We start from the raw sequence: 27,713 nt of genomic DNA on the forward strand, positions 1-27,713 counted from the left end.
ATGCTATCTCTCCCCCAGTATTTTTTTGCCAGTATTTTATTGAGGATTTTGCATCAATGTTCATCAGGGATATTTGGTCTAAAATTCTCTTTTTTTGTTGTGTCTCTGCCAGGCTTTGGTATCAGGATGATGCTGGCCTCATAAAATGAGTCAGGGAGGATTCCCTCTTTTTCTATTGATTGGAATAGTTTCAGAAGGAATGGTACCAGTTCCTCCTTGTACCTCTGGTAGAATTTGGCTGCAAATCCATCTGGTCCTGGACTTTTTTTGGTTGGTAAGCTATTAATTGTTGCCTCAATTTCAGAGCCTGTTATTGGTCCATTCAGAGATTCAACTTCTTCCTGGTTTAGACTTGGGAGGGTGTATGTGTCCAGGAATTTATCCATTTCCTCTAGATTTTCTAGTTTATTTGCATAGAGGTGTTCATAGTATGCTCTGATGGTAGTTCGTATTTCTGTGGGATCAGTGGTGATATCCCCTTTATCATTTTTTATTGCATCTATTTGATTCTTCTCTCTTTTCTTCTTTATTAGTGTTGGTAGTGGTCTATCAATTTTGTTGATCTTTTCAAAAAACCAGCTCCTGGATTCACTGATTTTTTGAAGGGTTTTTTGTGTCTCTATTTCCTTCAGTTCTGCTCTGATCTTAGTTATTTCTTGCCTTCTGCTAGCTTTTGAATGTGTTTGCTCTTGCTTCTCTAGTTCTTTTGTGATGTTAGGGTGTCAATTTTAGATCTTTCCTGCTTTCTCTTGTGGGCATTTAGTGCTATAAATTTCCCTCTACACACTGCTTTAAATGTGTCCCAGAGATTCTGGTATGTTGTGTCTTTGTTCTCGTTGGTTTCAAAGAACATCTTTATTTCTGCCTTCATTTTGTTATGTACCCAGTAGTCATCTGGGAGCAGGTTGTTCAGTTTCCATGTAGTTGAGCGGTTCTGAGTGAGTTTCTTAATCCTGAGTTCTAGTTTGATTGCACTGTGGTCTGAGAGACAGTTTGTTATAATTTCTGTTCTTTTACTTTTGCTGAGGAGTGCTTTACTTCCAACTATGTAGTCAGTTTTGGAATAGGTGTTGTGTGGTGCTGAAAAGAATGTACATTCCGTTGATTTGGGGTGGAGAGTTCTGTAGATGTCTATCAGGTCCACTTGGTGCAGAGCTGAGTTCAATTCCTGGATATCCTTGTTAACTTTCTGTCTCGTGGATCTGTCTAATGTTGACAGTGGGGTGTTAAAGTCTCCCATTATTATTGTGTGGGAGTCTAAGTCTCTCTGTAGGTCACTAAGGACTTGCTTTATGAATCTGGGTGCTCCTGTATTGGGTGCATATATATTTAGGATAGTTAGCACTTCTCGTTGAATTGATCGATTTACCATTATGTAATGGCCTTCTTTGTCTCTTTTGATCTTTGTTGGTTTAAAGTCTGTTTTATCAGAGACTAGGATTGCAACCCCTGCCTTTTTTTGTTTTCCATTTGCTTGGTAGATCTTCCTCCATCCCTTTATTTTGAGTCTATGTGTATCTCTGCACATGAGATGGGTTTCCTGAATACAGCACACTGATGGGTCTTGATTCTTTATCCAATTTGCCAGTCTGTGTCTTTTAATTGGAGCATTTAGCCCATTTACATTTAAGGTTAATATTGTCATGTGTGAATTTGATCCTGTCATTATGATGTTAGCTGGTTATTTTCCTCATTAGTTGATGCAGTTTCTTCCTAGCCTTGATGGTCTTTACAATTTGGCATGTTTTTGCAGTGGCTGGTACTGGTTGTTCCTTTCCATGTTTAGTGCTTCCTTCAGGAGCACTTTTAGGGCAGGCCTGGTAGTGACAAAATCTCTCAGCATTTGCTTGTCTGTAAAGGATTTTATTTCTCCTTCACTTATGAAGCTTAGTTTGGCTGGATATGAAATTCTGGGTTGAAAATTCTTTTCTTTAAGAATGTTGAATATTGGCCCCCACTCTCTTCTGGCTTGTAGAGTTTCTGCTGAGAGATCAGCTGTTAGTCTGATGGGCTTCCCTTGGTGGGTAACCCGGCCTTTCTCTCTGGCTGCCCTTAACATCTTTTCCTTCATTTCAACTTTGGTGAATCTGACAATTATGTGTCTTGGAGTTGCTCTTCTCAAAGAATATCTTTGTAGCGTTCTCTGTATTTCCTGAATTTGAATGTTGGCCTGCCTTGCTAGATTGGGGAAGTTCTCCTGGATAATGTCCTGCAGAGTGTTTTCCAACTTGGTTCCATTCTCCCCGTCACTTTCAGGTACACCAATCAGACGTAGATTTGGTCTTTTCACATAGTCCCATATTTCTTGGAGGCTGTGTTCATTTCTTTTTATTCTTTCTTCTCCAAACTTCTCTTCTTGCTTCATTTCATTCATTTGATCTTCCATCACTGATACTCTTTCTTCCAGTTGATCGAATCGGCTACTGAGGCTTCTGCATTCATCACGCAGTTCTCGTGCCATGGTTTTCAGCTCCATCAGGTCCTTTAAGGACTTCTCTGCATTGGTTATTCTAGTTATCCATTCATCTAATATTTTTTCAAGGTTTTTAACTTCTTTGCCATGGGTTCGAACTTTCTCCTTTAGCTCGGAGAAGTTTGATCATCTGAAGCCTTCTTCTCTCAACTCGTCAAAGTCATTCTCTGTCCAGCTTTGTTTTGTTGCTGGTGAGGAGCTGCATTCCTTTGGAGGAGAGGCACTCTGAGTTTTAGAATTTTCAGTTTTTCTGTTCTGTTTTTTTCCCCATCTTTGTGGTTTTATCTACCTTTGGTCTTTGACGATGGTGACGTACAGATGGGGTTTTGGTATGGATGTCCTTTCTGTTTGTTAGTTTTCCTTCTAACAGGACCCTCAGCTGCAGGTCTGTTGGAGTTTGCTGGAGGTCTCCTCCAGACCCTGTTTGCCTGGGTATCAGCAGCAGAGGCTGCAGAACAGCGGATATTGGTGAACAGCAAATGTTGCTGCCTGATCGTTCCTCTGGAAGTTTTGTCTCAGAGGAGTACCTGGCCATGTGAGGTGTCAGTCTGTCCCTACTGGGGGGTGCCTCCCAGTTAGGCTAAGCGGGGGTCAGGGACCCACTTGAGGAGGCAGTCTGTCTGTTCTCAGATCTCAAGCTGCCTGCTGGGAGAACCACTACTCTCTTCAAAGCTGTCAGACAGGGACATTTAAGTCTGCAGAGGCAGGCAGGCCTCCTTGAGCTGCGGTGGGCTCCACCCAGTTTGAGCTTCCCAGCTGCTTTGTTTACCTACTCAAGCCTCGGCAATGGTGGGCGCCCCTCCCCCAGCCTCGCTGCCGCCTTGCTGTTTGATCTCAGACTGCTGTGCTAGCAATGAGCGAGGCTCAGTGGGCGTAGGACCCTCAGAGCCAGGCACAGGATATAATCTCCTGGTGTGCCATTTGCTAAGACCGTCGGAAAAGCACAGTATTAGGGTGGGAGTGACCCGATTTTCCAGGTGCCGTCTGGTCACCCCTTTCCTTGGCTAGGAAAGGGAATTCCCTGACCCCTTGCACTTCCCGGGTGAGGCGATGCCTCGCCCTGCTTTGGTTCATGCTCGCTGTGCTACACCCACTGTCCTGCAGCCACTGTCTGACAATCCCCAGTGAGATGAACCCGGTACCTCAGTTGGAAATGCAGAAATCACCTGTCTTCTGTGTTGCTCACGTTGGGAGCTGTAGATTGGAGCTGTTCCTATTCGGCCATCTTGGCTGGACAAAGGTCTTTTGTTAATGTGATCATTTCTTTCTTTTTTTTGAGACGGAGTTTTGCTCTGTCACTCAGGCTGGAGTGCAGTGGTGCCATCTTGCCTCACTGCAACCTCTGCCTCCCGGGTTCAAGAAATTCTCCTGCCTCTGCCTCCTGAGTAGCTGGGATTACAGGCACATGCCACCACGCTTGGTTAATTTTTGTATTTTGAGTAGAGACGGGGTTTAGCCATGTTGGCCTGGCTGGTCTCGAACTCATGACCTCAGGTGATCCACTCACCTCAGCCTCTCAAAGTGCTGGGGTTACAGGCATGAGCCACCATGCCCGGCCAAAGATTGATCATTTCTATAGGCTTTGATTACTGGGTACTCTCTGATTAATGATTGAGACTTGCTCTGGGGAAAGCTTGTCTTTTTATCATGGTTTATGTGCTTTTGCTTTGAATGAGCTTTCCTTCTTGCTGAATACCTCAAAGTCTTTTGTGTACTCTTCTTAGCTGTCAAGAGCTATGATGCACTTCCATGTATACTGTTTTATTTCATTTACTGAATCTTTAAATTTTTACTAACACTGCCTATTATATGGCAGGCACTATAAACTGTTGGAAATAAAAAGTTGAACAAAATAAAGATCCTACCATGAAGAAGATTACACTCTAGTGAGGAATACAAACAATGAAATACCTAAATTACACAGTCCTGATTAAATGTTACTCCAGGAAAACTGAGCAAAAATAGAGGAGACAGTATTCTATAACATACAACTAGGCTATTAAAAGCTAGTAGAAGGCTAGGCGTGGTGGCTCACGCTTGAGGCCAAGGCGGATGGATCACCTGAGGTCAGGAGTTCGAGACCAGCCTGGGCAACATGGATATGATATATCCATTATTTAAACATTAAGAATATTGACTACTTTTCTTTTTCTTTGTATTTTCAGATTTCTTTGTAATTTTTATGTAGTTTATAAAGGCCATACAACATAGAAAATGCTTATAATATATTAAGACCGCAAACTTCATGCACAACATGTCTACAAGTATAAAAAATGAACACCCTTACCATGAAACATTCATATAGAAATGAATGCAAGATAATATGCAAAAGTAAACGTAGTTTATACTATTAGGGTTTCAGGTTATAGGTGAACATTTTCCAGACTGCTACTTTATTTTAAAAATTCAGGAGGCCAAGGTATGAGGATTGTTTGAGTCCAGGAGATTGAGGCCAGCCTGGATGACAGGGCGAGACTCTGTCTCTAGAAAAAAATACAAAAATTAGCTGGGTGCGGTAGTGCACACCTATAGTCCCAGCTACTCGGGAGGCTGACGTGGGAGGACTGCTTGATTCTGGGAGGTTGAGGTTACAGCGAGCTGTGGTGACCCCACTGCACTCCAGCCTGGGCAACACAAGATTTCATCTCTAAAAAAATAAAAATAAAAATAAATCCAAATATATTTATTGTGGGATTCCATTTATTGTGTTTTCTTTTTTTTTTTTTTATTTTGAGACAAAGTCTGGCTCTATCAGCCAGGCTGGAGCGCAGTGGTGCGATCTCAGCTCACTGCAACCTCTACCTCCTGGGCTCAAGCCACCCTCCTGCCTCAGCCTCCCAAGTAGCTGGGACCACAGGCACGCAGCACCACACCCAGTTATGTACTTTTTTTTAGTAGAGAAAGGGTTTTGTCATGTTGGCCAGGCTGGTCTTGAACTCCTGGCCTCAGGCGATCTGCCTGCCTCAGCCTCCCAAAGTGCTGTGATTATAGGCATGAGCCACCGCACCCAGCCCTGTAGGATTCCATTTATGTAAGTTAAAAAAAATAGGTAAAATAAACCCATAGTGTTAGCAGTCAGGATAGCAGTTACTTCTGGGTGGGAAGGTGTGAGCCACCACGTCCAGCCCATAAACGAACATTTTCAACTATAATTTTAGGATTTAAAAAAATAAAGTTTGAGTAATACTTTTCTTTCAGTCTTTTCCCCCCCGCCCCCCGAGATGGAGTTTTGCTCTTATTGCCCACGCTGGAGAGCAATCACGCAATCTCTGCTCACTGCAACCCCCACCTCCTGGGTTCAAGAGATTCTCCTGCCTCAGCCTCCCAAGTAGCGGGGATTACAGGCACCCGCCACCATGCTCAGCTAATTTTTTTTGTATTTTTAGTAGAGATGGGGTTTCATCATGTTGGCCAGGCTGGTCTCGAACTCCTGATCTCAGGTGATCTACCCGCCTTGGCCTTCCAAAGTGCTGGGATTATAGGCATGAGCCACCATGCCCGGCCTCAGTCTTCCTTCTTCTCATATGGACTAGGTGTATATTGTTAATCTTTCAGCTTACCATTTCATGGTTGAATAGATTAACTCTCCCAGGTTTGGGCTGGATGTTAAGCAGTAAGTATATTTTCCATAGTGCATAAGAACATTTTCCCAAATATCCTTCAATTAAAATCAGTTAAAATCAAAAGCTTAATATTTTTTTAGAATGCTTTCCTTAAAATCTCTCTAATCATCAACATAGTATAATAAAACTGGGAAAGACATACACAAACATTTACTAAAGATAGAATTTTCAGTGGTTTTGAATTTTTTTCTTTATACTTATTTGTATTCTAAATTTTCTTTAATTTGTATTCCTTTTGCAATCAGAAAAAAATATATTTAACTTTCGTTTTTTTTTCCTTTTTTATTAGAGACGGCCTCACTGTGTTGTCCAGGCTGGAGTGCAGTGGTGTGATATTGGCTCACTGTTGCCTTGACCTCCTGGGCTCAAGTGATCCTCCCACCTCAGCCTCCCTGGTAGCAGGCATGCATCACCATACTTGGCTAATTTTTTGTGTGTATTCTTTTGTAGGGATGGGGTTTTGCCATGTTGCCCAGGCTGGTCTCAAACTCCTGGGCTCAAGCAATCTACCCATCACAGCCTCCCAAAGTGCTAGGATTACAGGTGTGAGCCACCATGCCCAGCTGATTCTTGTATATCAGTGTCAGGACACCCTGGCTAAGAAGCACAATTCCAGGAATATTACATTTGTTCACCTTGTTGATTTGTTCCAGAGTCAGTGCTTATGTATTCAGGTGGGTAAACTATGTTTAGTAATATTATGAAATTTAGATTCTTATTTATCTGACATTGCTTTTACCTGTCTTTGCAGCTTACAGAGGCATCCACTTTTAGATACAAGAAAATAAAAATTAGCTCAGGCCAAGAAAGTAAAAATATTCCTTGTCATTCAAGAGGATGGAACAACACAAACATAAAGCAGCTGCAAAGTCCACAGGAAGTATTTTTCCCTAGCACACACTTCAGCTGTAAAATGTCAAAATATCCCCATCTTTGAGTAACTACTGTTTTCTTATTGAGGAATATTGGTCTTTAAATAGACTTCTTGCAATTATATGAGTAAAAATGAAATATTCTTGCTTGGCAGATCTAAGTCACTCAATTTACAAGTATAATTTCTAAGTAGCCTCAATTTACAACCAAGGTATAGAGCTTCAAAGAAGAGATTTTTGAAGACAAAAATCCCACATTTATGTTAACTTTGTAGTTTCCAAGCAAACAGAACCCTGGGTCTGATTCACAGTTTAGACCTGATGTTGACCCCTTTACACACTGCTTTTAGCCTGTCAAAACAACGCTTTGTTTAAATTTCACATAAACTCCACTGTTCTCCCAAATCCTATTACAACTCTATCTTTTCTTTGTTAAGATGTTCCATGGTTCTTCTAATGTACAGTCTTCCTTGTATTAACGAGCCAATAAACCTGGTCCTATCAGACTACAGATTTGTCCCTAGTAGCCTTTAGTTTATTGGGCTGGAGAGGATGACACAGTAATGATTTTCACAGGATATTGTGACTTGCATTAAGAGAACAGCCTCAGCCAAATGCTGTAGAGAGAATACTAGACTGTGAGAAAACAGACAAAATACAGCAAGAAAGACTTATTGTAAAAGGATACTAAACAGAAGAACAATGTGTGTTTCAGCTACAAACTGGGCTTGACTGCTTCCATGGATATAATTCTAGGAGGGAAAAAAGACAAAATGGAATCTTTAAGTATACATGAAATGTTGGTATGCTAACCCTAAAATGGGATATTTTAAACTATGAAATTATTAATTCACCTGATAAACCATGTGACATACTCTGGGTCTGTGGCATTCATCAGTAAGTTTGGTTACTATAAGGCTATTTTTGAATTATCTATTCTCGATTTGTCTTTTCATTGTACTAATACTATGTTTATTTTTGAGACAGGGTCTTGCTCTGTTGCCCAGGCTGCAGTGCAGTGGCATGATCATAGCTCATTGCAACCCCAAAGTCCTGGCTCCAGCGATCCTCCTGCCTCAGCATCCCAAGTAGATGGGACTACAAGTATGCACCACCATGCCTGCTCAGCTAATTTTTAAATTTTCATTAGAAATGACATATTGCTATGTTGGCCAGGCTGGTCTCAAACTCCTGGGCTCAAGCAATCCTCCCACTTCAAGCCTCCCAAATGCTTGGATATCGTACTTATATTTTCAACAACAGAGTATGTCAGAAAAGTAGTTGTTGTTGTTTTTTCTTTTCTTTTTTGTTTTTCATAGAGATGACGTCTCACTATGCTGCCCAAGTTGGTCTTGAACTCCTGGCCTCAAGTGGTCCTCCTGCCTCAGCCTCCCAAAGTGCCAGGATTACAGGTATTAGTCACCACACCTGGCCCTGTTTTTTTTTTTTTAAAGGAGATGGATCTTGCTGTGTTGTCCAGGCTGGGCTAGAACTCCTGGATTCAAGTCATCCTCCCACCTCAGCCTCCCAAGTAGCTGGGACTACAAATGCAAAACACTGCACCTTGGTGAGAAAACTAGTATTTAAGTGTACAAGACCATGAGGTACAATAATGTAGGCTCCATGAAGACAGGGATCATGCTTTTCTTATCACTATATTTAATAATACTTAGCACAGTGCTTAGAAACAGTGGATGCTCAGGTACTTGATCAATTTTTCTATTTAGTTGAAGGCTGTCTTTCATTCTTAGCTAGCTTGGTTAGAAGGATTCACCAAATGGGAAAAGAAACTTCCCACTTTTAAGAGCACTGCGGCCGGGTGCGGTGGCTCATGCCGGCAGGCCTGTATTCCCAGCACTTTGGGAGGCTGAGGCAGGCAGATCACCTGAGGTAGGGAGTTTGAGACCAGCCTGACCAACATGGAGAAACCCCGTCTCTACTAAAAATACAAAATTAGCTGGGCGTAGTGGTGCATGCCTGTAATCCCAGCTATTCAGGAGGCTGAGGCAGGAGAATCACTTGAACCAGGGGGGTGGAGGTTGCAGTGAGCTGAGATCGCGCCATTGCACTCCAGCCTGGGCAACAAGAGCAAATCTCCGTCTCGAAAAAAGAAGAAAAAAAAAAAGAGCACCGCATGGTCTTATCAGTGATGGAAGCTTGTTAACACAGAGAGATTGAAAAGTGAAGACTAAATCCAGCTCCTTCATATGCTGGCACTGTTCTCACAGGGTAATAATCATTGAGCTAACTTTGGTCTACAAAGGAAAGAAATCCCAGACTTCCCTTACCACATGTCCTGTGTGGGGATTCTTATGGGCATATGGTGGTCCTCTTATATGGTTCCACATTTGACCAGATGTCATAGCAAGCACAAAACACTAGGAAACAAATAATAAAATATTCATGGTCGAACTGTTCTTGTCTTGATTAGATAATAGGAATTGAAAATGTGCATCTGTTTAGTTAAGACATAGAATTTTTTGCAGATAAATGATTTATTAAGGCTTATATTTCATCCCAAGGATCACAATTCCATAATACTTCAAAAGGAAAACACTTTTTTTTTTTTTGAGATGGAGTCTCGCTCTTTTGCCCAGACTAGAGTGTAGTGGCGCGATCTCGGCTCACTGCAACCTCTGCATCCCAGGTTTAAGCGATTCTCCTGCCTCAGCTTACTGAGTAGCTGGGAGTACAGAAGCACGGAACCACGCCCAGCTAGTTTTTGTATTTTTAGTAGAGACAGGGTTTCACCATGTTGGCCAGGTTGATCTCGGTCTCTTGACCTCATGATCCACCCACCTCAGCCTCCCAAAGAGCTGGGATTATAGGTGTGAGTCACTGCACCCGGCCAGGAAAACACTGTTTAAAAATTATAACTATGCAGACACAAGTTTCAAAATTGAATACTGAAAAGGCTTTTTAGAATAATATTTTCAGGCTGGGCATGGTGGCTCATGTCTGTAACCCCAGCACTTTGGGAGGCCAAGGTGGGCGGATCACCTGAGGTCAGGAGTTCAAGACCAGCCTGGCCAATAGGGTGAAACCCCGTCTCTCCCAAAAATACAAATAAATTAGCTGGGTGTGGTGGCACACGCCTGTAATCCCAGCTACTCGAGAGGCTGAGGCAGGAGAATCACTTGAGCCCAGGAAGCAGAGGTTGCAGTGAGCCAAGATGGCGCCACTGCACTCCAGTCTGGGTGATAGACCAAGACTCTGCCTCAAAAAAAAAAAAAAAAAAAAAAAAAAAAAAAAAAAAAAAAAAAAAAAGAATAATATTTTCAGAACAACTAGAGATTTTCATAGAGATGACAGTCTGTCATTTAGGTTGAATAAAAGGCAGGTACAATCAGTTCCTTGAAGTTCTGGCCATCCTAATGAGATAACGAATGAAATAAACTGATTTTAAGACAGAAAATTAAAATATATAAAACGATTTTCCTCAGGTAAGAAATAAAATGCTACTTCTCACATAAATAAAAGCTTACCTAAAAATACATTAGGAATTTTATTCAAATAATTTTTTGTCTTCTAAAATTCACTCACCAAAGCTGCAAAAGCCCATCCAGTTTTATTAAAGAGAAATTCCATATTGCTTCTTCGAAGATACACAAGTCCACCAATAACAGCCAAAAGCAATCCCAACATAAGGGGACCAGCATAATTTGGGGGTCTAATCACTCTAATCTAATGGAAAGGAGAGAAAAACATGTTAAAGTATAAAATTTTTTACTAATTATATGGGTCAAAATAAAATCTGAAGTGAAAGCAATCAAAATTAGTGTGGTTACTTTCAGAAAAACGATCCTTTTTATTTTATCCCAATCAAAATAGTCCATAATATAACCTAAAATAGGATAGAATAGGTACAATATTCTATTTAACCACAATATAACATCTTTTAGATTAAGAAGGATTTGCCAAGTACAACTAGATAATCCATGGACTTAAGGTCGAAAGACTGGTTTCCATGCTGAATTCAATAGGGTAATAGAGAGTGTTCTGTAATTTCACTCATTCATCAAGATGATTCTGTTTAATGCTACTTATGAAGAGACTTCCAAACTAGTACCACCTCAGTGATATGGGGACAAGACTAATTAGGGCCTCCCAGTAAGATTCAAAGGGGATAATGGCCAAGAAACAGTCTACAAAGTTGGGAAACTTACATTGACATCAGTTCTGTCGGCGATCCACCGGGCAATCTGCTCAGCTGAAAAACCCCGCACCTGTAACTCATATGTATCACCCCGTTTGGGTTTCCCTTTTGCAGGAAAGTTGATGAAAGTTGGAGCTGAATTCATGTTTAGCTGAATAAAAAGGAGCCCATGAAAATATACATTATCAGGAAAATAATCTTAATTGCAGTTAACATCTTGAAATTTAGATTTTACAAAGATGAGGAGGCCTGGGTTTAGGTAGGTTAAGTGAGTTGGTTTGTCCAAGGAAAATGGTAAGTGGTGGAGCAGGCTTTAAAAGCAAAGCTGCCTGTGACCTTAAGTATTACACACTACTCACCAAATATACATTCCTCGCTAAGAAACCTGTATTTTACTCCACGAGAATGGAAACTTGGCCATACCACAGATATTTTAATCTGTTCAGAGATTATGCAAAATGAATACATTTATGAGCACTAAAATAATCTTATGTAGCTGAGTAAGCTCCAAATAGAGTGCATTCTCAATTTGGAGGAACCAAGATAATAAAATAATGCTCTAAAACGGCAGTGAAAAACAATACAAAATGGTGGCTATATGCAGAAATAGTCTATTCTAAGAAGGTCCATAAATGTTTACTGATGAGCATCACATTTCTCTTTTCTCCATCATGACATCATGATATATTTGAGAAGACAACACTGGAAATACTAAGTTAAAGAAACCATAACGATCTCACCTGCATTATATCTTTATTTTTTTGAGATGGAGTCTTGCTCTGTCACCCAGGCTAGTGACAATCTTAGAGATTGGCTTGCACAAATCAATTTTTTTTAATTTATTTATTTTTGAGATGGAGTCTCACTCTGTTGCCCAGGCTGAAGCGCAGTGGCAGGATCTCGGTTCACTGCAACCTCCGCCTCCCAGGTTCAAGTGATTCTCCTGCCTCAGCCTCCCAAGGAGCTGGGATTACAGGTATGTGCCACCACACCCAGCTAATTTTTGTATTTTTAGTAGAGACAGGGGTTCACCAGGTTGGCCAGGCTGGTCTTGAACTCCTGACCGCAAATGATCCACCCGCCTCAGCCTCCCAAAGTGCTGGGTTTACAGGCGTGAGCTACCGTGCCCGGCCTTACAATTATAATTTTAAAACCTCAGCCAATAAAATAATCCAACTCCCATGCTTTGATTCTTTAGTTAAAATCCTTCTAACAGTAAGTTTTCAAACTTTCCCATAAGGTGAGAGCATGTACTGACTGTTGCTTATCATTATTTTGGTCTCTTTGGCTGTATAATGTGGTAAATTAATGAATTAATAGATTACTCCTTTGGTTACCAATGTCCATAGATTTATATGCCTTGGTCAGTAGGCACAAAATCCCTGGAGGTAGATAAATTCTGGCTATCCTGTTAAAATTCAATTTCTGTGATTGCAAAGCTAGGAAACAAATCTTATACAATGTTCAGTCTACCAAATGCTGCCCAAATTTTAGGCCAAACTCTTTATTCAATATTTGTTTAGTTACACCACCTTTACATTTTTGAAAATGTGTATAAAAAATAAAAACTGGCTGGGTGCGGTGGCTCACGCTCGTAATCCCAGCACTTTGGGAGGCCGAGGTGGGCAGATAATGAGGTCAAGAGTTCGAGACCAGCCTGGCCAACACAGTGAAAACCCTGTCTCTACTAAAAATACAAAAATTAGCTGGGCGTGGTGGTGGGTGTCTGTAATCCCAGTTACTCAGGAGGCTGAGGCACAAGAATCACTTGAACCTGGGAGGCGGAGGTTGCAGTGAGTCGAGATTGCACCACTGCATTCTTGCCTCGGTGACAGAGTAAGACTCTGTCTTTAAAAAAAAAAAAAATGGATATAGCCAAATTGTCCTCCAAAGTGGCTGTGCCAAAATATACTTCTACCTAACAATGCAGTAATGTATCCATTTCCCTACATCCTTGCCAAAAGTTGATCTGATGGGTGAAGACTGTACTTTATCATTATCATACTATTAATTTGTGTTTCCCTGATTACTAATAAAACATCTTTATAACAAATTAGTTACCTGAAAACGTCTTTTTTTTTTTCTTCTTGAGAAGGAGTCTCACTCTGCTGTCCAGGCTGGAGTGCACTGGCGCAATCTTGGCCCACCACAATCTCCACTTCCTGGGTTCAAGCAATCCTGCTGCCTTACCCTCTCAAGTAGCTGGGATAACAGGTATGTGCCATGACACCCAGCTACTTTTTTTTGCATTTTTAGTAGAGACAAGTTTTCGCCGTGTTGGCCAAGGTGGTCTCGAACTCATGACCTCAAGTGATCCGCCTGCCTCAGCCTCCCAAAGTGCTGGGATTACAGGCGTGAGTCACCATGCCCAGCCTGAAAACATCTTGTAGCCCAATGATACAATCAACAGAATAGAAAGAAAACCTGTGAAATGGGAGGAATTATCTGTAAATCATTTATCTAATAATGAGTTAATACTCAGAATAGTCTGGGCATGGTGGCTTATGCCTGTAATCCCAACACTTTGGGAGGCCAAGGCAGGTGTATCACTTGAGGCCAGGAGTTTGAGACCAGTCTGGCCAACATGGCGAAACCCTGTCTCTACTAAAAATACAAAAATTAGCCAGGTGTGGTGGCACATGCCTGTAATCCCAGCTATTTGGGTGGCTGAGACACGAGAATTGCTTGAACCTGGGAGGCAGAGGTTGCAGTGAGCCAAGATTGCGCCACTGTGCTCCAGCCTGGGCGACAGAGTGAGACTGTCTCAAGAAACAAACAAACAAAAACAAAATAAAAACAACAACAAAAAATTTGGAATATATAAAGACCTCCTACAACTCAACAACAAAAAAACAACTTGATTTAAAAAATGGGCAACACGGGTGGGCACAGTGGCTCATGCCTGTAATCCTAGCACTTTGGGAGGCCGAGGCAGGTGGATCACCTGAGGTCGGGAGTCCGCAACCAGCCTGACCAACATGGAGAAACCCCATCCCTACTAAAAATATGAAAAAAATTAGCCGGGCGTGGTGACGCATGCCTGTAATCCCAGCTACTTGGGAGGCTGAGGCAGGAGAATCGCTTGAACCCGGGAAGCAGAGGTTGTGGTGAGCCGAGATCGTGCCATTGTACTCCAGCCTGGGCAACAAGAGTGAAACTCTGTCTCAAAAAAAAAAAAAAAAGGCAACACACACACACAATGGGCAAAGAACTTGACATTTCTCCAAAGAAGATATACAAATGGCCAACAAAACACATGAAAAAATGTTAAATATTACTATCATTATGGAAATAAAAAACAAAACCACAGTGAGATACCACCTCACACTCATTAAGATGGCTATTATCCAAAACAAACAAACAAAAAACCCCAGAAAACAAGAAGTGGTTGCGAGCATGTGGAGAAACTGGAACCCTTGTGCACTATTGGTGGGAAAGTAAAATGGTGCATCTGCTATGGAAAACAGCATGGAGGTTCCCCAAAAGATTAAAAATAGAATTACCATATGATCTAGCAATTCTACTTCTAAGCATATAACCAAAAGAACTGAAAGCAGGGTCTTGAAGAGATTATTTGAACACTCGTGTTCATAGCAGTATTATTCACAATAGCCAAAAGCTGGAAGCAACCTAAGTATCCACTGACAGATGTATGGGTAAACAAAATAAGGTGTATACATACAATGCAATATTATTTAGCTTTGAAAAGGAAGGAAGTTCTGACACATGCTATAACATGGATGAACATTGAGGACACAATGCTAAGTGAGATAAGCTAGTCACAAGAAGACAAATACTATATAATTCCACTTATATTAGGTACCTAGAGTAGTCAAATTCATAGAGACAGAAAGTAGAATGGTGGTTGTCAGGAACTGGGGGAGTGGGGAACTGAAGTTGTTTAATGGCTATAAAGTTTCAGTTTTGGAAGATGAAAGAATTCTGGAGATTGGTTGTACAACAATGTGAATGTCTAACACTACTGACCTGTACATTAAAAAATGGTAAACATAATAAATTTTATATCATATGTATTTACAAAACAACCCCACCAAAACCCCTTGTACACTTTGAAAATCCTTGGAGGTTAATGAGCCAAAATAAGATACACTATTTTTGGTAGGTATCAGTTTTCACACAGGCTTAGCTTTTGCATACTGTGGCATATGACACTGTTACTTAAAGAAAGATTTGAATCTCTTCTACAGATGGACACACTACCATCCTTATACCTTTGGCTCTAAAATCTAGCTCTAAAATAGAGTAATGGAAATTAATATTAAAAACTATTCAAGGTACAAAAGTATACGTAACAAAAACAAAAATAGACAAATGGGACTATATTAAGCTAAAAAGCTTCTGCAAAGCAAAGGAAACAACCAACAAAGTGAAGAGACAATCTGTTGAATGGGAGAAAATATTTACAAACTATTCATTCAACAAGGAACTAATGTCCAGAATATACAAAAAATTCAAACAACTCTAAAAAGAAAATATAAAACAAAAAAAAATTCAAATCACTCAACAGTAAAAAAGCAAATAATCCCGTTAAAAAGTGGGCACAGGACATGAATAGACATTTCTCAAAAGAAGACACACATGGCCAACAGGTGTATGAAAAAATACTCAACACCACTAATCATCAGGGAAATGCAAATCAAAACCACAGTGAGATACCATCTTCTCCCAGTTAGAATGGCCATTATTATTATTACTATTAGAAAAGCTCCTTTTCTGCTCATCTGTTGCCTCCTTGCAATGCATTTTCCTACTTTCTCTAATAAATCTGCCTTTCTTTACCTTAAACAAACAAACAAACAAAAACAGATGCAAGGATATGGAGAAAAGGGAACTCATGGCCAGGCACAGTGGCTCATTCCTATAATCCCAACACTTTGGGAGGCCGAGGCGGGTGGATCACCTGAGGTCAGGACTTCGAGATCAGCCGGGCCAACATGGTGAAACCCTGTCTCTACTAAAAATACAAAAATTAGCTGGGTGTGGTGATGTGTACCTGTAATCCCAGCTGCTCGGGAGGCTGAGGCAGGAGAATCACTTGAACTCAGGAAGCAGAGGTTGCAGTGAACTGAGATCTGCACTCTAGCCTGGGCAACAGAGCGAGACTCCATCTCAAAAAAAAAAAAAAAAGGGAACTCATACACCGTTGGTGGGAAATTAAATTAGTATAGCCACTATGAAAAACAGTATAAGGCCGGGTGTGGTGACTCACGCCTGTAATCCCAGTACTTTGGGAGGCCGAGATGGGCGGATCACGAGGTCAGGAGATCGAGACCATCGTGGCTAACATGGTGAAGCCATATCTCTACTAAAAAATACAACAAAAATTAGCCGGGCGTGGTGGTGTGCACCTGTAGCCCCAGCTACTTGGGAGGCTGAGGCAGGAGAATGGCGTGAACCCAGGAGGCAGAGCTTGTAGTGAGCCGAGATCACACCACTGCACTCCAGCCTGGGTGACAGAGCGAGACTCCGTCTCAAAAAGAAAAAAGAAAAAGAAAAAAAAGAAAAAACAGTATAAAGATTTCCCAAGAAACTAAAAATAGAACTAGCATTTGATCCAGCAATGCCACTACTGGGATATGTATCCAAAGGAAAGGAAATCAGTATATCAAAGGGATACCTGCACCCCCATGTTTACTGCAGTACAATAGCAAAGATATGGAATCAACCTAAGCATCCAACAACAGATGAACAGTTCAAGAAAATGTGGTATTAGGCCAGGTGCAGTGGCTCGTGCCTGTAATCCTAGCACTTTCGGAGGCCGCGGCAGGTGGATCAGTTGAGCTCAGGAGTTGGAGACCAGCCTGGCCAACATGGTGAAACCCCATTTCTACTACAAATACAAAAAAATCAGCCAGGCGTGGTGGCACACACCTGTAATCCCAGCTACTCGAGATGCTGAGGCAGGAGAATGGCTTGAACCTGGGAGGTTGCAGTGAGCCAAGATTGTGCCACTGCACTCTAGCCTGGGCGACAAAGACTCCATCTCAAAGAAAAAGAAAATGTGGTGTATATACACAATGGAATACTACTCCACCATAAAAAAGAATGAAATCATGTTATTTGCAGCAATATGGATGGAACTGGAAATTATGTGAAATAAGCCAGGCACAGAAAGACAAATATGGCATGTTCTCATATGTGGGAACTAAAAAAGTTGAACTCAGGGAGGTACAGAGTAGAATGGCAGATACCAGAGGCTGGGAAGAGTGTATGAGTGTGTGTTGTGGTGGGTGGGGTGGGGGGGAGGGGTGCGGGAATGGGCAATGAAGAGAGGTCGGTTAATAGGTACACTCATACAGTTAGAAGGAGTAAGATCTAATATTCTATAGCAGAGTAGGGTGACTATAATTAACAACAATGTATTATATATTTCAAAACAGCTAGAAGAGAGGACTTGAAATGTTCCCAACATATAGAAATGATAAATACTCAAGGTGATGGATACTCCAACTATCCTGACTTGATCATTCTATGAATATAACAAAATATCACATGTACCCCATAAATATGTACAAATATTATGTTATCAGTAAAAAAACTAAGGTAGAAAAAAATTGAGTTTTCTATTTTTACAAATCACTAACAGAAGTTATGTGTTACCTTGTTAAAATAAATGGAATTAAAAATTGTAATTTCCAAAAATAATTGCAGCCTAAATAGTAGAGAATTAAAAAGCAATTTTTTTTTGAGACAAAGTCTAGCTCTGTCACCCAGGCTGGAGTGCAGTGGCACAATCTTGGCTCACTACAACCTCCGCCTCCTGGGTTCAAGCGATTCTCCTGTCTCAGCCTCCCAAGTAGCTGGGATTACAGGTGCCTGACACCACGCCTGGCTAATTTTTGTATTTTTAGTAGAGACGGGATTTCACCATGTTCGCCAGGCTGGTGTCAAACTCCTGACCTCAAGTGATCCCCACGCCTTGGCCTCCCAAACTGCTGGGATTACAGGTGTGAGCCACCATGCCTGGCCTCAATTTCTTAAACTCTAGAAATTGTTTCCTTTGGTCTAATAAATCCTAAATGCACTAACTTTTTAGGTTACAACATTTTTATAAATGCACTGATTTTGATTTATGGAGATGGCTAAGTGAGACTGGAATATGAATACCACAATGAATGATATACTGTAAAATGGAAACATTAAGCCATTTTTTTCAACATTTACCAAATACCCGTTATGTGCTTAGCACTGATAGCTACAGGATATGGCTCTGCCATTAACTAAGTAGTAACTATATTCTTTTATTTATTTATTTATTTATTTATTTATTTATTTATTTATTTATTTTTGAGATGGAGTCTCGCTCTGTTGCCCAGGCTGGAGCGCAGTGGTGCAATCTCGGCTCACTACAAGCTCCGCCTCCCGGGTTCAAGCCATTCTCCTGCCTCAGCCTCCCAAGTAGCTGGGACTACAGGTGCACACCACCATGCCTGGCTAATTTTTGTTGTTTTTTTTTTTTTGTAGAGACAGGGTTTCACCATGTTAGCCAGGATGGTCTCGATATCCTGACCTCGTGATCTGCCTGCCTTGGCCTCCCAAACTGCTGGGATTACAGGCGTGAGCCACCGTGCCTGGCCGTAACTATATTCTAAGGGAGACTGTGAAACAACTACAGAGCTAACTCTACTGTAAGACAAAATGTGGATAAATGTATAACAGAAATTTAAGGCAAGTAATATAACAATACAAGAAAAGGAGTGACTCACTTTTTATCTGGAAAAGTTGAGAAAGCTTACAGGGAGTATCTGAAACAAGGCTTAAAATGTAAGCAGAATTTTGAGAGTGGAGAGAAAGCAGATAGGGAAGAAAGGATGCTTCACGTTGTTGTAAACCAACAATCAACAGTGCTGACATACAAGAGTGCATCAGGCCAGGCGTGGTGTCTCACGCCTGTAATCCCAGCACTTTGGGAAGCTGTGGCGGGCAGATCACCTGAGGTCAGGGGTTCGAGACCAGCCTGGCCAACATGGCGAAACCCGTCTCTACTAAAAATTAACAAAATTAGCCAGGTGTGGTGGCGCGTGCCTGTAATCCCAGATACTCCAGAGGCTGAGGCATGAGAATCGCTTGAACCTGGCAGCAGAGGTTGGCAGTGAGCCGAGATCATACCACCGCACTCCAGCCTGGGTGACAGCAAGACTCCGTCTCAATTAAAAAAAAAAAAAAAAGAGTGCATCAAAGAATATGATTATGGGAAAGGTATGACTGGAGTAAAGAGTACATGAAATTAGGACTAAGGAATTCTGGCTTCAGTCTATACACTACTCCTTTCAAAAGTGTGTTCCATGGAATCTAGCCAAATGCTCCATTAAGTGGTCTGATAATATGAGAAATTCTGTATATTAGAGCCCCCACTGGAAAGTATAACACATATCAGCATCAGCATGTTAACATCTCTGATCTCTCAAAAGCTGTGTTGGGAGACAATTCTTCATGAGTTTCTCATGTTTCTGCACATCTTGTGGACAAGGGCCCTAACTGCCTTTGTTCTGGACAATCTTCTCAAGGATATTTGTATATCTTTGGAAGATAGTTGAAACGGCCTTTGCAAAATTATGACTGAGACAGTGAAAGAGATCTAACTTAACTGACTCCAACTTGGTTCTAACCTCCAAGCTGTCCTTGTTCATTCCTGGCCATAGGCTGAACTAACTTTAGGAGAAACTTAGTTTATGGTTTATAGTTTAAACAAAGACGGTAACAGCCCTTTCCCAAAGCAGACCTCCTTCTTGCCTGAGAACTAGATTGCCTTTGTAGGACTAACATTAGCCACAAGATGAAAAATTATGGTTTAGGAGTCATGCAGCTAGAGGCTACAAGATTCTGACCCTCCCTAAACTGCTCCTAAGATCAGCGCTTGAGATATTTTGCAGATCCTGCACTTGATGGATCAGCTGACACCACCCAGATCAATAAACTGGCTCATCTGATCTTGTGGCCCCCTCCCAGGAACTAACTCAGCACAAGAAGACACCTTTAACTCCCTATGATTTAATCTCTGAGCAATCAGCACTCCTGGCTCACTGGCTTCCCCCCACCCACCAAGCTATCCTTAAAAACTCTGCTCCCCGAATGCTCAGGGAGACTGATTTGAGTAATAATAAAACTCCGGTCTCCCACAAAGCTGGCCGTGCATGAAATACTTTATTGCAATTCCTCTGTCTTGATGAATTGGCTCTGTTTAGGTAGCAGCAAAGTGAACCCCTTGGGCAGTTACACAGTCTCCCTCCACAGCAAAGGGGAGGCACACTTACTATCCATTACAGAAAATGTGGGTCCCCAGAGCTTGGTGTTCCTCCCCCATAATGCAGCCCATTGGCCCTCTTTGTTATTGTTGTTTTCTTAAGAGTTGGGGTCTGGCTCTTCTGCTCAGGCTAGAGTGCAGAGGCAGGATCACAGCTCACTGCAGCCTCAAACTCCTGATCTCAAGCAATCCTCCTGATCCAGCCTTCCGAGTAGCTGACCACTGGCCCTCTTTGGATTGCCCTATGGGAAATGGGGTTTGGGGAACCTACGATATTTTGGCTACTTATGAGTAGTAAAGTCCTTTAACTTGAGCCAGGCATGGTGGCACAAGCCTGTAATCCCAGCTACTCAGGAGGTTAAGGTGCAAGGATTACTTGAGCCCAGGAGTTCAAGACTAGCCTGGGCAACATAGCAAGACCCAGTCTCAAAAACAAACAGCAAAAAGTCCTTTGCTGGACTCTTGACTCAGGAGTGTCATATTTTCTGCCAGCATCCATGAAACTGTGGCAGGCTAACTTGTTAGCTTGCAAGTAGGGTAAGAACTTAGATCCTTCCCAGTTTTTGAACCCTGAAGTAAAAAGAAAACTTAATTTTGTTTAAACCAGGGTTTCCCAAGTTTATTTTTTTCCAAGAATTCTTATTAATACCATGTAGAAAAAACTCTGGGAAATAATGTTATAGCAGGCAATATGGACAGAGTGCTAAATGGAAGGTAAGCGGACCAGTTAAAAGGCTACTGCATTAGCTTGAATGAGAGATGAATGTAGGCCTTGGAATGTAAAGGGGGTATGGCTATGACACATGTTATACAAGAAGACGAAGATGACAAAGAAGTGTCATTAATGATACAGAACATAAGATGAGGTTTGGGTGAAAGTGGAAGAGAAAAGAGTTTAATTTGGGACATAATAAATTTTTAGATTGGGAAGTCATTCATATGATGTATAGCAAGGCATTATATCCAGCTTTTTCCTTTTATGTTTTATACAATTGAGTAAAATATGTTCAAATATATGAATTAGACATATTTATAAACAAAGACAAAATTGAATCTATGTCCTTAAGTATTTATATGCAAGGGGAAAGAACTAGTAGAGATGCTGAAGTTAAAAACAGGCCAGGTGTGGTGGCTCACGCCTGTAATCCCAGCACTTTCGGAGGCTGAGGTGGGTGGATCACATGAGGTCAGGAGTTTGAGACCAGCCTGGCCAACATGGCGAAACCCCATCTCTACTCAAAATACAAAAATTAGCCAGGCGTGGTGGTGGGCATCTGTAATTCCAGCTATTCAGGAGGCTGAGGCAGAAGAATCACTTGAATCCGAGAGGCAGAGGTTGCAGTGAGCCGAGATCAAGCCACTGCACTCTAGTCTGGGCAACAGAGTGAGACTCCATCTTAAAAAACCTAAAACTAAAAAGAAAAATAAAAAAATTAGCCAGGCGTGGTGGCAAGTGCCTGTAATCCCAGCTACTTGGGAGGCTGAGGCAGGAAAATTGCTTGAACCCAAAAGGCAGAGGCTGCCAGTGAGCCAAGATTGTGCCATTGCACTCCAGCCTGGGCAACAGAGCGAGACTGTCTCAAAAACAAAAAATAGTTGTGAGAGGTCATGATTGACAGAGCAGGTGGGTATGTGATCTAGGGCCCAGGAAAAAGGTTCCGTTTCAAACAACAAAAGATCTACTTTTCTACTAAGACTAGAGATAAGGGGACAAAAGAAATCAACTCAAGATGGACCAGAAACTTAAATCTAAGACCTGAAACCATAAAAATTCTAGAAGATAACATTGTAAAAACTCTTTTTTTGAGACTGAGTCTCACTCTATCACCCAGGCTGGCAATCTTGGCTCACTGCAACCTCCGCCTCCTGGGTTCAAGCGATTTTCATGCCTCAGCATCCCGAGTAGTTGGGATTATGGGCGCCCGCCACCACACCCGGCTAATTTTTGTATTTTAGTAGAGACGGAGTTTCACCATGTTGGCCAGGCTGGTATTAAACTCCTGACCTTGAGTGACCCGACCACCTCAGCCTCCCAAAGTGCTGGGATTACAGGCATGATCCGCCACGCCCAGCTGAAAAACTCTTCCAGGCATTGGCTTAGGCAAAGAATTCATGGCTAAGACCCCAAAAGCAAATGCAACAAAAACAAAAATAAATAAATGGGACCTAATTAAACTAAAAAGCTTCTGCACAGCAAAAGGAATAATCTGCAGAGTAAACCAACAACCCACAGAGTGGGAGAAAATCTTTGCAAACTGCGCATCTGACAAAGGACTAATATCCAGAATCTACAAAGAACTCAAATCAGCAAGGGGAAAACAAACAAGCCCATCAAAAAGTGGGTAAAGGACAAGAATAGACATTTCTCAAAAGAAGATATACAAATGGCCAACATCGCTAATTATCAGGGAAATCAAAACCACAATGAAATACTACTTTACACCCGCAAGAATGGCCATAATTAAAGCAAAAAAAAAAATAGATGTTGGTGTGGATGTAGTGAAAAGGGAACACTTTTAACACTGGTGGTGGGAATGTAAACTAGTACAACCACTATGGAAAACAGTATAGAAATTCCTTAAAGAACTCAAAGTAGAACTACTATTTGACCCAGCAATCCCACTACTGGGTATCTACCCAAAGGAAAAGAAGTCATTATATGAAAAAGACACATACACACGCATATTTACAGCAGCACAATTCACAATTGCAAAGATATGGAACCAACCTAAGTGTCCACCAACCAATGAGTGGATAAAGAAAATGTGGTATATATAAATCATAGAATACTACTCAGTCATAAGAAGGAATGAAATAATGTATTTTGCAGCAACTTGGATGGAGTGGGAGGTCATTATTCTAAGTGAAGTAACTTAGGAACGGGAAACCAAATATCATTATGTTCTCACTTATGAATAGGAGCTAAACTATGAGGATACAAAGGCATAAGATTGATCTAATGGATGTTGGGAACTTTGCGGGGAAAGGATCAGAGGGGGATGAAGGATTAAAGACTACATATTTGGGTACAGTGTACACTGCTCGGGGGATGGGTGTACCAAAATCTCATAAATCACCATTAAAGAACTTATTCATGTAACCAAAAACCACCTGTTGCCCCAAAACTATTGAAATAAAAATAAAAATTTAAAAAAAGAGGTAAGAGGATAAAGATATCTATAGTATATATAGCTATACTAAAGACTTCAATATTACATAATGGTGGGACTCGTGCTGTGATTTAAAAAATTCCTTAATAAATTATATACTTAAAATGGTTAAAATGATAAAGTTTGTTTTATATATTTTACTACAATAAAAATGTATGTTATTTAAATACTACTCTACTCAATTTCCATATTCTAGTACGTTAGCATTGATAACTACATTTTATGGTTAGCTCAAGTTTAGCTTTTAGTTTGCTACTCTAGATCTTACATAAGAGCAACCTCATTTAATGTCTTATAGCCACTGAAAAAAATATATTCCACTTTCACTATATTTTACCTATTTTTACATAGCAGAATAAACCAAAGATCTTACCATCTGAAATACGTCAGAGCCTTCATCAAAATCCACCATGGCAAAAAATATCCTGTTGGTGAATGCACTGGAGTATCGCCAGGAATTTGCCAGGATCTGGAATTCTTCATCAGCTTGCCTGGATGCAATGAGATTTGTGAAGATAACATATAAAACAATTTTTGAAAGCAATCTCATTTATCACCAGTAAAACAGGTCCAAGCAAGCAACAGCAGTTTTTCCAATGGGAGAAATAATAAAAAAACACTGACAAGTAGGTCAGACTCTGCTGACGGGTTAAGACAAATCCCCCAAGTTAGGGATTTCATGAGAAGTAGTAATTACCTGATTCCGCTTCATACTTTGTGCCTGTTTCTTATCCCAAAACTCTTTCAACAATCATTGGAAATATATAGCTAACTGTCTCTACAATAACTTTCAATACCCTAAATTACTTCTAAGAGTTCAAAGACAAGACAGAAGTGTATTCCCTAAAGAAAGCAGAAATACAAAATTAATCCATTTTTAAAAATCTAAAGTGCAAAAGCTACTTGGTAAATAACACAATCAGATAAATTATTAGGATGAAAGATAAGAAGAGTCTAGGAATTGAAATTAATTGAGGCCAGCTCATGCCTGTGATCCCAGCATTTTGGGAGGCTGAGGTGGGTGGATCACCTGAGGTCAGGAGCTCAAGACAAGCCTGGCCAACATGGCAAAACCCTGTCTCTATTAAAAATACAAAAATTAGGCCAGGTGCAGTGGCTCACGCCTGTAATCCCAGCACGTTGGGAGGCCGAGGCAGGCGGATCACAAGGTCAGGAGTTCGAGACCAGCCTGGCCAATATGGTGAAACCCTATCTCTACCAAAAATACAAAAATTAACCGGGCATAGTGGCGGGCACCTGTAGTCTCAGCTACTTCGGAGGCTGAGGCAGGAGAATGGCTTGAACCGGGGAGGCGGAGATTGCAGTGAGCCGAGATTACACACCACTGCACTCTAGCCTGGGCAACAGAGCAAGACTTCATCTCAAAAAAAAAATTACTGAAACCTCAAGTCATCTTTGAATTTTTCCATCTCTCCCATATGCTTTCAGTTCTCATGATCTGTCAATTCTCATTTGTGATAAAATTTTCACTCCATACCCTCCTATTTTTATTGCTATCATCTAAGGTCAGATTTTTGTTATCTAATAGTAGGATATTTAAAAATATTGACTTTGGTTTCTCCTTCAATCTTTCTTTTTTTTGTTGAGACAGAGTCTCGCTCTGTGGCCCAGGCTGGAGTGCAGTGGCACCATCTTGGCTCACTGCAACCTCTACCTCCCAGTCTCAAGCGATTCTCCTGCCTCAGCCTCCTAAGTAGCTGGGATTATAGGCGCCCACCACCATGCCCAGCTAATTTTTGTATTTTTAGTAGAGACAGGGTTTCACCATGTTAGTCAGGCTGGTCTTGAAATCCTGACCTCAGGTGATCTGCCTGCCTCAGCCTCCCAAAGTGCTGGGATTACAGGTGTGAGCCACCGTGCCTGGCCCTCCTCCAATCCTTATACTGCAATATACATCCATCTTCCTAAATTACTACTTTCCTGAAACACTTCTCAGAAATCACTGTTGCTTTCTTATTACCTTCAGAATACATTCTCTAATCTCTTTCACTAGTTATTGAAGGTTCTTTATCACATAGCTTCAAATAATACATCTAGTTTTTATCTAGTCTTACTACTAATCAATCTCAAACAGTAACCTTTAGTCCCAATATTTTATTTACTCCTATCCTTGTACCCTTGTGTACATCATGCTTCTAACCAGAATATCCTGCCTGTATCAACATCTTATCCGTTTGTCTAGCCCTAGCCCAAGTCTTATTTCCTCCATTAGGCCAATCCAAACCACTCCTATTAACTTTCTTTCCTGAAATTTTACAGTATTTATTATATGTACAGTTGATCTGGTACTTAATCACAAATTGCCTTATATTACCATCTAAATTTTCATATGTGTAACTCATTTCCTTAACCAGATGATAAGGGTAGGATATCTATTTTACAATTCTCATCCCAACAGCACCACAACTACAGTATTATTCATGCTGCTGTTGCTTAATTTTTATTTGTTGAATGAGTGTAGAAAAATTTGAGTTAATATTAAATTTGGTCTTATAGAAAATAAGATGCCAGTAAAAACTTAGGTTAGTAAGAATTCCATTAATTTGCATTTAATAGAGAATTATAAAGGAGTTTGTGTTTGTTCCCTGCTATTTTTGATTGCTACTGAGTGAACTGATGGAATTAGAAGTAATTCTAGATTTCAAGTTTATTCATAGTTATTACTTATGATTCCTTTTTCTTCTTTATTTTTAATTTATATTCAGCATATACTCCACAAAATAAGCACTATGGAACCAAATACCTTGACTATACCCTAGCTCCAGGGAGAAAATCGTTAAAGAAAAGTTATCAAGGCTTAGGGTGGCAGAACACACCATTCTGAAACAAGCTGTCTATTCCTTTGTATGGCTATCAGGCTATCAGAATCTGGAGAACCTCCAAGTTTTTACTAAACTAATTCTTCATACAGTAGCTTTGTCATTTTATTTAAAGTTAATTACCAGATCAGATACACTGATCTAAAAATATAAATAAAAAGACACTAAAAAGCAAAAGCTATTTTATTTTTTAGTATCCACCATTTTGAATTGCTCATGGTGTTTTTATTTAACAAAACAGCAATCTTTGCTCCTAAGATCATTAAGAAACAATAAAATAAAATAAAGAAACCATTGTTTGATGAAAACTTAAGCAAGATTAGTCTCCATCTCCAAGGTTTACAATCACTATAAAACAATTGGGAAATTAGAAACATCCCTAAATCATGGATCTTTGGGATTAAAAAAAAAAATAATTAATATACCCATCACCTTACCTATTTATTATTTTTTGGTGGTGAGAATATTTAAAATGTTTTTAGCAATTTCAAAATCTACAATACATTAACTATGGTTACCATGCTGTGCAATAGATCACCAGAACTTACTCCTTTCATCTAACTAAAACTTTGTACACTTTCACCCCCATCCTCTCCCAGGCCTCTGAAAACCATCATTCTACTCTGCTTCTAGGAGTTCAACTTTTTTAGATTTCACATGAGATCCCATGCATCTTTTTTGTTTGTTTGTTTGTTTTTGAGACAGGGTCTTGGTCTGTTGCCCAGGCTGGAGTGCAGTGGGATGATTACAGCTTTCTGCAGTTTCGACCTCCCAGGGTCAAGTGATCCTCCCACCTCAGCCTCCAGAGTAGCTGGGATTACAGGCACATCACCACACTCAGCTAATTTTGTTTATTTTAATAGATACAAAGTTTCACTATGTTGCCCAGGCTGGTCTCCAATGCCTGGGCCTAAGTGATCCTCCCACCTCAGCCTCCCAAAGTGCTGAGATCACAGACATGAGCTACCACACCCAGCTGCATCTTTAAAAAAAAAAAAAAAAAATTACCAGCTGGGTGTGGTGGCTCACACCTGTAATCCCAGCACTTTGGGAGGCTTAAGTGGGTTGATCACGACATCAAAAGATCGAGTCCATCCTGGCCAACATGGTGAAACCCCATCTCTACTAAAAACACAAAAATTAGCTGGGTGTGGTGGTGTGCACTTGTAGTCTCAGCTACTCAGGAGGCTGAGGCAGGAGAATCGCTTGAACCCGGGAGGTGGAGGCTGCAGTGAGTCAAGATCATGCCACTGCACTCCAGCCTGGGTGACAGAGCGAGACTTTGTTTCAAAAAAAAAAAAAAAAGAAAAAGAA

General features: G+C 40.8%; 1 protein-coding gene across 1 annotated transcript in view; it reads right to left on the reverse strand.

Moving 5' to 3' along the window:
- Positions 1-27,713, reverse strand: part of MAGT1 (magnesium transporter 1) — a 64,809-nt gene that overhangs the window by 17,145 nt on the left and 19,951 nt on the right. The window contains exons 3-7 of the mRNA XM_030806880.1: positions 23,933-24,050; positions 11,135-11,275; positions 10,512-10,652; positions 9,257-9,346; positions 7,657-7,720 (exon numbers count right to left, since the gene is read on the reverse strand). Of these exons, the coding sequence (XP_030662740.1) occupies positions 7,657-7,720; positions 9,257-9,346; positions 10,512-10,652; positions 11,135-11,275; positions 23,933-24,050 (554 nt within the window). The remainder of the gene's footprint in view (positions 1-7,656; positions 7,721-9,256; positions 9,347-10,511; positions 10,653-11,134; positions 11,276-23,932; positions 24,051-27,713) is intronic.

The sequence above is a fragment of the Nomascus leucogenys genome, chromosome X, assembly GCF_006542625.1.
Source record: "Nomascus leucogenys isolate Asia chromosome X, Asia_NLE_v1, whole genome shotgun sequence".
Classification (NCBI taxonomy): domain Eukaryota; kingdom Metazoa; phylum Chordata; class Mammalia; order Primates; family Hylobatidae; genus Nomascus; species Nomascus leucogenys.